At 48.0% G+C, this 9,332-nt stretch overlaps 3 protein-coding genes across 3 annotated transcripts; 1 reads left to right on the plus strand and 2 right to left on the minus strand.

Annotated features, from left to right (window-relative positions):
• Positions 1 to 841: 841 nt before the first annotated feature.
• On the minus strand, positions 842 to 3,563 carry JR316_0013502 (Transcription elongation factor SPT5; the record flags this gene model as incomplete). Its single annotated transcript, XM_047899092.1, has 6 exons — positions 842 to 1,598; positions 1,653 to 1,984; positions 2,051 to 3,040; positions 3,097 to 3,341; positions 3,397 to 3,499; positions 3,555 to 3,563. The coding sequence occupies 6 exons, from the start codon at positions 3,561 to 3,563 to the stop codon at positions 842 to 844; spliced, it is 2,436 nt and encodes an 811-aa protein (XP_047741854.1).
• Positions 3,564 to 4,276: 713 nt separating this feature from the next.
• Positions 4,277 to 4,729, minus strand: JR316_0013503 (uncharacterized protein; the record flags this gene model as incomplete). Its single annotated transcript, XM_047899093.1, has 2 exons — positions 4,277 to 4,642; positions 4,691 to 4,729. 2 exons carry the CDS (start codon positions 4,727 to 4,729, stop codon positions 4,277 to 4,279), a joined length of 405 nt encoding a protein of 134 aa, XP_047741855.1.
• A 204-nt stretch (positions 4,730 to 4,933) lies between these two features.
• On the plus strand, positions 4,934 to 8,871 carry JR316_0013504 (uncharacterized protein; the record flags this gene model as incomplete). Its single annotated transcript, XM_047899094.1, has 7 exons — positions 4,934 to 5,962; positions 5,991 to 6,044; positions 6,101 to 7,246; positions 7,297 to 7,338; positions 7,398 to 7,703; positions 7,762 to 7,806; positions 7,858 to 8,871. 7 exons carry the CDS (start codon positions 4,934 to 4,936, stop codon positions 8,869 to 8,871), a joined length of 3,636 nt encoding a protein of 1,211 aa, XP_047741856.1.
• Between the last annotated feature and the right edge of the window lie 461 nt (positions 8,872 to 9,332).

Genomic DNA, 9,332 nt, shown 5'->3' on the forward strand with positions numbered 1-9,332 from the left:
CGAAAAATGTGAGATCGTTTAAGGACAACAACAATGTATGCTTACTGGTCTGATACTATCCATAGGTGCATCATCGGGCTAAGAACCGTGTCAGGTTTTGCCGTATGAAAGACAATCGAAATTAAAATACAAGGCTGATGTCGGAGTGCTCCAAAGCAATTTGGGGCGTCCTGGCTCTGTCTGGCATCACATGGACGCTTCTTTGGCGTCGGGGACTAGGATTGGCTTTGTCTGGGAGTAAATGGAGATTTCTGTGGCTTCGGCGATTAGTATTGCGGATTGAAATGATATTCAGATCCTGCCATTCGCGTTAACATCTTGCCAAATCATGCAGAAAATATACAGGCAGCCGTAACCCACCTCGCTTTGGGTCAACGCGTTTCCAAAGGGCCGCAGCTCGTCGAGCTGAGAGATAATCTCAGTCAGTCATCGCTCTAAGCACCAAATCGAAACTTACGTCCAAGGTTTCTGCAGAATTACGCCCTGGCGCAGGTGACGCATCTTGATGATGATTGATATTGGTGGTGCGACTCTGCCTGTTCCTCAAGGCATCGTGGATTGTTTTTCTTGTCCTGCGGTTCGACATGAGTAGAATTGGTGGAGGAAAACTAACTGCCCGTATCGCGTCGTGTGTTATATGTATATACCTTGCCTTTGTTTAACGACACGCCCATTTGGGCCTTTGCGCATGTACTTGATGATAAACATCTTTGCCTTTATTAAATTTGGCACATGTCGCTACACAAAAAAAACACCGAAAAAACACCCAAGAAATACGTACGCAAATTAAGAGACATAAAATCCGCAAAAAGTTGGTACACGATGGACTAGTTACATTGCACTACTGATTTTGACTAGGTCCGCGATTATGCATAGCTCGCGTTGTATTCATGACACGCCAGTTCAATTCTCTTTCTTTCTTTGTTTCGGGAACAGTACAAAGAAACTGCGGATCGAGTTCCAATTGCTCGCCAGTTAAGGAATCAGGCGAGCCGACGGTCCTGGCCACAACGGATAGAATAATGTTGATTTTCTTGGTTAGCTGATCTAGTCGGTGATGAATGCGACGAACGTATTTGCCGCTGTGATCTCCTTTTATGACGACGAGAAGGTTGTTGTCGTGAATTGGATGAGGGTATTTAGGGGTGACCCAACGGGGTTCTAATGAAATCCATGTGTGATATTTTTTATGTCGGAGAACAACCTCGTTGCCATGAAGCTCGATAGACACTGCAATTAGCTGCTTAGAAAAATCTCCGCCGTCAACTACAGCATTCAGTTTAACTCCCACGAGTTTTGGGTTCAAGAGGACATGTGGGGGTGGTGCTGGAGGCATCCACAATGGATCAGACGCCACGGAATCAGATAACGGAGTTCTCGAAGAGGGGTCCCAAGCTGGACTAGGTGGAGAAGACAAATTATTTGGTGCTGGTGTCGGAAGGGGCGTTGCACTACCAGACGGCCTCTCCATCAGATAAGGGTGATGGGCGGATGTATCATGACCTTGCTCGGGTTGCGGCGTAGACAAAGTTTGCGTTGGGGTAGGTCGAATATGACCCTCACCGGGATCAAGGAACAGGACGAGCTCAAGAGAAGATCTACGTTGAAAATAATGAGTGTTGCATGACCTGTGTGAGATGGAATGCGCTTACGCAAATTCAACGACGTCGTCGTAACGGACTGATATTCTGTGAAATGGGGCATTCGGGTCGTATCGCGTCAACTGCATGTGCAACGTTATAGTATTGTCATCGAGATTTTCCTTGACATCCTGAATTACTCCGTATTCGCCTTTTCGAGGATGGTGCTGCTTAGATATCTTCACTTTTACTCCACACCATGGATGTGGAGGCGTCTTGGGAAGGGGACCAGATTCTGGCTGGCGCACATAAGGGATTATGGCAGTTTGTTCTGGCTCGTGCTTGTGGTGCAGCACGACGGGCTCCTTTGCAATGTCTACAAAGTTGACAAAAACCTCTGTTGACTGTCAAGAGATAAGTAAGCCAATAGAGTTGCAAAAGTAGAACGAATAACAAAATGGAGACCTCACTTCAATGACCTCGTCACCATCCCTAAAATAAGTAGGTATTTCACCTTCAAACTTCTTGCTGACAAAATGAACTCGATCATCTTTGAGAGCAACTACCCAGCCTGTCTTGCCAGTATGATGTCCACCCCGTACACAAACATGTTGTCCGATTTTAACATCCTTCCTGATTTCTTGCCACGGCACACGTTTTGTTGGGTTGTCGGCTAGAGGTACACCGTGTGTCCCTATTTCGAGGACTTCCGCATAGTAGGTATCCATAACCTTCAAGATAGCTGGGGCAAAAAACGACGTAGAGGTTGAAGGGGTGCTGCAAATGAGAACCGCGTCGCCTTCTTTCAAAGTCCATTCGCGCGGGCGTGGCATATGCGAGCGATTAACTGCTGGGTGTTGGCTCATTCTAAACATGGTGTAGAAGTCATGGGGTATGTCCTTGACGTTAACTGTGAATGAACGGTGGTCCAAATTTTGGGCCAGAAGCCCTTGTTCGAAGTCCATATCGCGAAAGCAGTAGCAATCAGGCCCACGGCTCTGCACGTCGGTTGGGAAAAGCTGTCGAAAGTGATCCGGATCGAAGAGCTTAGCAGCCGGCTTAACAGTCGATGATTTTCGCTTGAGGGGGTTCTGTGGGGTCGTATGTAGCCGAGGAATGAGGAGAATACGGGCATGTTGAAAACTTTTTTGTGAAACCACGCCAACGTCTCCCTTGTACAAGCCTTTCTTGATGACTACCCATGCACCGACGTCCACGGGACCATCCCTCATCCCAAGCACTTGACTATACTCTGAAGAGTCGATGAGCTGTCGTTTGATACCCAAGCCGTTACGCAGTACACCTGGTGTCCGTAGAAGAAGGTCGACGAGGGCTTGGTTCATTTTACATTCGATATAGATACTGCCCTGTGTTGATCCTCGAGTGAATGCGGAACGAACCTGATGTACTTCCGAGACTGTGCTGAGCAGAGACATCACAGCCTGTTCTTCAATACCAACCTGCGAAGATCCATTCAGTTTAGAACGCCCAGTGTCAATAACGGTAGGGTACGCACTCTACATTCAACCCGCCACAGTGGATAATCATCCGCCCTAGGTATGTACAACAAACCATTGTCATGGAGTGTATCGTCTGGATCTTCAGGAATGGCGAATCCCCCATCTCCCGCGGCATTGATTCTGGACTCGATGCGCGAAATCAAGCGCTCTAATGCTCCCTCGGTATGCCTATGAACTGATAACTGGGTCGGTAGAACGGAATGCCCAACATCCGGGGGTGTATCATCGTCGATGAATCCATCTCAATGGCAAGGGTTATATTAGTAGGGTAAATGTGTTTGAAGTATAATATTCACCTTCTCTATCTATTTCTCCGGATCCCGTCTGTTCGTCTTCCTCAGAAATTTCGTCGTCAACTTGAGCTTCGGTGTCCAGGAACTGGCGGATTCTGGGATCTATCTGTAATAATGTTACTAACCTAAACGGATTAAGATATCAAGGAATCATGACATACCTTCTTCATTGCGATTTTCGCGAAACACTCTGGTCTGCGCTACACTGCTTGTGCTGTGTGGTCATCAGCTGGTCGTTATTAAGACACGATCGCATCATATTTTCTTATTGTGCTCGTAGGTGGAGACTCGTTCAACTCATGTATTTTTGTTTTTTTTGTTATTCACGTACATCACCTCTAGCTAACTTCATACCAACATTGTTTAAAAACGTACCTATGGTTCTGCTACTCAAGGCTGTCGTTAACGTTGAGGAAAAGAGAAAGCGTGAGAATATGTTGAGTAGCTCAATATGTACCCCTCGGAATTTCAAGCCGCTCAAGCCGATTATCGCGTGCGGTATTCTCCTCGGCAACGCGGCTTGAAAATTCCGGGGGTTCATCATGGCGTGGTCGGCATTTTCTCACGGTTTCGTTCTCTTTCCACCCATAACACACCATGTCGCTCAGTGCGTAAGTAGTAGTAAATATATTTACAGTAGATCGTAAATATGTGTACAAATTAGTTTACAAACGAACGAAAGTCGGAACGATGGAGAACCGCCAAAATAAGACAGGAAACAGAAAAAACAGGAAACAGAGCAGAAGACGCTCAGATAGAGCAGAAGTCGCTCAGGGCATTGTGAAGGAGAGGTCCTTTGGGATGCGGAACCTTGGCTGTTGGCGAACAGTTTCCACAAACCTAGGTACTGTTAGCGTTCTTCTATACTCTCAGTATCGCCAGCTCACCTCTTCACTGCGTGGTCAGCCAACTTCCCATCCCGTATGGTGAAATTGACGAGGTCCAGACTTAGACCTTTGCGGAACACGACGACATCCCCTCTCCATCGTGCATTTCCCCAGCGTCTAAGAGATTTGTTGCGAGGCAGAAACTTGTGATTCTTAACGAAGATATGAAAGCGTGTAGTCCGCCCTTTGTTAACGATCGACACCACGCCGTCATGTATGTGTGGCTGCAGCGATTTCCCGCCCATCAATAAGTCCAGTCTAGGACTCCTCCCGCTCGCGTTTGCAAGAGTGTGTATTTTCTTCGTTACAGCACGGTTTGCATCGACCGCATAATATCTGGCATTAAGGGTCATATGGAGATCCTTGGTCGAAGTGAGTCGTTATTCATATAAACTTCGATTTCATCTCACCCTTGTAGTCGACCGGAAGGTCATCAACGATGATACCATGTCGGCGAAAAAGTATGGAGGTGGATGTGGCGGTAATTAGGGAGGAAAGTATGAGGCGCGAATACGGTTTGGCTGCTATCTTTTAGGTGAGTCCCTCTTTGTTTCCTTATTCCCGGTATTCACAAAGAGTTTTTGAATAAAGAGCCCCCATCTGAGTGTACAAAAGGTGACCTCGGGAAGGCAGGCATCCTCAGTATCATACCCATGTCGTCCACCCGACGGGAAACGTTGCCCCTCAAGGAGAGGATCGTGGCCTTACTTACTCCTTCGGCAACTGGATCTTCCACTGATCAAGAACCCTCCTCAATGGACACATCACCTGATTACCCGACGGAACGTCTAGAACAAGTAGAACAAGGAGGAGCTGGAGCTACTTTGTCCAACGCTACGCCTTCTAATGTAGCGGTTTCTTTTCCAATTCCTCCACCCGGACCTGCCGCAGATGAACACGGTGCACGTACAGCCTCCATTGCTCCCTCTGTTTCTCAGCCCACCAATGGCGCTAGTTTGACCAATCAGGTTCCTGTAAATGCGGTTATTCTCTTACCACCCCGGCTTGCTGCAGATGACCAGGGAGCCCAAGGATCTTCAGTCCCAAATCGTGTTGCTCCCTCTGTTTCTCAGCCCAGCAATGGCGCTAGTTTGACCAATCAAGCTCCTGTAAATGCGGTTACTCTCTTACCACCCCGGCTTGCTGCAGATGACCAGGGAGCCCAAGGATCTTCCGTCCCAGATCGTGTTGCTCCCTCTGTTTCTCAGCCCACCAACGGCGCTAGTTCGATCGATCAGGCGCCTTTCCGGTTTGCTACAGATGTTCGGGGTGCCCAAGGATCCTCCATTGCGAATAGTGTCTCTCGGCCATCCGCTGGACATATCCCACGGATTGGGTCTTCCGACGTGCTTTTTCCTGGACATTTCCGACAGAACGAGTCTTCCGCCAACACTAATCCTCCTCCGAACCCTGAAACGTCTATGGACATTGATCCTACACTACCTACGTCGTCAAATCCCAGTAGCACCTCTACATTTCCACGGTTTTTTATACCCGTTTTGTCTGGAAATTTGTTCAATTTCACTAGAAGTGATCCGAACCAGTCTAACCAGTCTAAGGCGAAGAAACGACGAGCTGCACCGGAAGACCATACCACCAAAGTCCAAGTCATCGAACAGAAAGACGTCGACATCGCAGAGCTGAGCAAGCAACAGGCACGTTACCCAAAATCTACTTTTCTTGTCATTTATGTATTCATTGCTTTTTTAGATCAAGCAGAGGGAAGAGGTGCTCAAGAAAATCATTGATGATGAACGAGCGGAAGTATGTTAATTTATTTCCTATGTTGCAAGATTTGCGTATTTACCACCATCGTACAGCTAACTAAGTCGAAGAATGCCATCAAAAATGCTGAAAAGAAAGCAGAAAGGAGCAAAAAGGAGGTAGAGGCTGTACGTTCGCAGTATACCAAGCTGTCGAAGGCAATGCGGACGGAGAAGGAGAGCTCCAAAGGGCTTGAAGAAACTGTTAAAACTCAACAAGGCGACCTCTCGTCAGCGTTGATCAAACTTCGGCGTGCAGAGTCCTTATCTAAAGCATACGACCGCCAGCGTCTTGAAGCTCAGGAGCGTCACGAGAAAACGAATGCCGATCTCGAAGCTGCGGTTGCTTCGCGAGGTCAACAACTCTTCGCACAAATCTCAGATTTAGAAAACGACATCGCTCGTCTGCAGCAAGAGAAATCCAGCGAAGTCAGTACGTTACAGCGGCAGCTCCAGCAAGCAAATTCGAGGATTGAAGATTTAAGTGCCTCACAAAATACAGCGGCCCTTGCACAGGAACAAATTAGCTCTCTTCAGCAACAGCTCCGGGACGCGAATTCGACAATTGAAAATCTCAACGCATCGCAACGTGCAGCAGCAACGTTACAGCAGCAGCTCCAGCAAGCAAATTCGAGGATTGAAGATTTAAGTGCCTCACAAAATACGGCGGCCCTTGCACAGGAACAAATTAACTCTCTTCAGCAACAGCTCCGGGACGCGAATTCGACAATTGAAAATCTCAACGCATCGCAACGTGCAGCAGCAACGTTACAGCAGCAGCTCCAGGCAGCAAATTCGAGGATTGAAAGTTTAAGTGCCTCACAAAATACGGCGGCCCTTGCACAGGAACAAATTAACTCTCTTCAGCAACAGCTCCGGGACGCGAATTCGACAATTGCAAATCTCAACACATCGCAAAGTGCAGCACACGCACAGGACCAAATCAATGCTCTCCAACAACAGCTAGAGCGCGCAAACACGACACGTGTGGAAGATCAACAAACTATCACGGGCCTCAATGAACGGTTGCGTGTTGCGTCAAACGAGATAACCCGCCTTACAGCACAATTACAAAACCAGCGAGAGGAGTCGCAGAAACAGTATCATGCGCTCGAACGCGATCTCAAGTCCCAAATGGATCTCCATCAACAAAAATCAGCGGACGCCGAGAACGCTCTGAAAGCAGAGCAAACTAACCGAATGGTTTGTCTGTCAATCTTTAATCATGGCATTGTTGCTGATACAGAGCACAGGCCGAGATGAATCAAATGAAGGCCACTTACGAGGATACGGTGGTAGGATTCTAGTTTAGCCTATGCCTCAACAAATCCGACTGATAAGGTATCATTATTAGTCCAGCCTGCGTCTCCAAGTTTCCAATCTGGCACAACAATGTCAGGCAAATCAAGGTCGCTTGAACGAGCTGGAATCAAGCAATACCGAATTCGGTAACACGACAAGTGCGTTGGAGGACATATTAAAGAACGAACGAATTAAGAATGAAGTAAATCTGTTCCCCTCCTTGTCAATCTTCGATTCTGATCACACCTCCAAGGTTTTGCAGGCTCGCATTAATTCAGTTATGAAGAACAGAACTCACAATACTGAGGATGATTATGAACCAACGGAAATTAGGAGGTTGGATGCCCGGCGGAGGCTGGTATGTTAAACAATCCATTCGTACGTAGTACCTAATAATTTACCTCGATGTCTTCTAGATTGGGATCAACAAGCGCAATGCCGGGTTTTCTATACATTCACGAGTACGCAATAATGTATGTGGTGATCTTGTTGATCCTAACGAGGTATCTTAGATTGCCCAGCGCGGACAATCAGCTGTTCCACCGTCAAATCCTCCTCAAAATGAAGCCTCGAGGGATGAAGATGACGAAATGGTAGATAGTTCTCCGCTCCGGAATTCGCCTCGAGCTCCCAATTCGTCACCCCCGCTGGACTCAGACGACGAACATATGGAAGATGGGACAACACACCAAAGACCTGTTCCAAGATCAGCATCACCTCGGCGATATATAATTCCGGGTTTTTTTCCTACAAGATATACCACAATTCCACCATCTCAAAGACGCAGGGATTCTAACCGCGCGACCCCTATCCCTCCTACAGGTCAGTCAGCAACAGAGCGATACTTTGCCGCTGCTATGCAACGGCTAGGGCGCCTTCCCGCTTCAAACTCTACCATAGCGCCTACCTCTGCTACCTCTGCGGTGAATGATCCTTACCGTGCTGCCTATCAAGCTCGTCATGCGACCCGCCCTACTGTCAGTCCTGTCGTTGATCGTACAGTTCCAGCGATGCCTACCACGCCAACCACGCCAAGACATTCGGCCTCCGAAGTGCGAACGTCTAACACATCTGTCCCTCCCAACTCCTCAACTGCAAATCCTCAACTCGCTGCCTATCAAGTGCGTCATGCAAATCGCTCTGGTGCCAGTACAAATCCTCAACTCGCTGCCTATCAAGCTCGGCACGCAGAACGCTCTGGTGCCAGTGCCCAGCGCGCAAAATCTCCTGCCACTGCTCAGCCGGCTCCTCCGATGGCCAACACGCCAAGGCATCCGACTTCGACCGTTACGGCTCCCAATATGCCTTCAGACGATGATCAGCACCCTTCGCCACGACCCAATACCGATAACATGCTGATTGAATGTATACAAACTATGACTGCCAGTGTCAACGGCTTGCGGGATGATTTGGCAAACGGAAGAGGACCCAGAGTACGTCAGACGCCTACGAAAGTCAAGTCTCCCTTCAAAGAGAAGGCTCCAGCTAGGCCTCGTACAATTGACCGCACACAGTTGACGGTATAGTTTTTACTACCTATATATCAATGCTTTACTTAAGCCCAGAATTTTTAGCAAGCAGTGCGCCTACATCTGCGCAAATGTCTCGATCTCCCTGCAGATCATCGTGACAGCCAAATCTACTCCGATCTTGATAATATTCACATCGCCGACGAGGTTGAAGTGGATCGTTTAGAGCGCCGACGACGAGATCCTCCGACGATGACACCTTTCCAGTTGTATTTTGACAGAGTCAACACACAATGGAACCGTCACATGGCAAACCTCTTTGCAGATTCTTTAGTGCGACAATATCCAGAATATCGGGGGCAAGAGGAAGAAATTGAACAATGTTTCCTTCGGCGTCTCACTACTCTAAGGGATTACATGTCCAACGCCATGCCACGGGGGGATGAAACTGAACAGGATGCGGGAAATAGACTGTTGATGGAGAAAGAGGGACGCGACCGGTTTAAGCGGGTTCGTCG

This window comes from Psilocybe cubensis (assembly GCF_017499595.1).
Source record: "Psilocybe cubensis strain MGC-MH-2018 chromosome Unknown contig2, whole genome shotgun sequence".
NCBI lineage: Eukaryota > Fungi > Basidiomycota > Agaricomycetes > Agaricales > Agrocybaceae > Psilocybe > Psilocybe cubensis.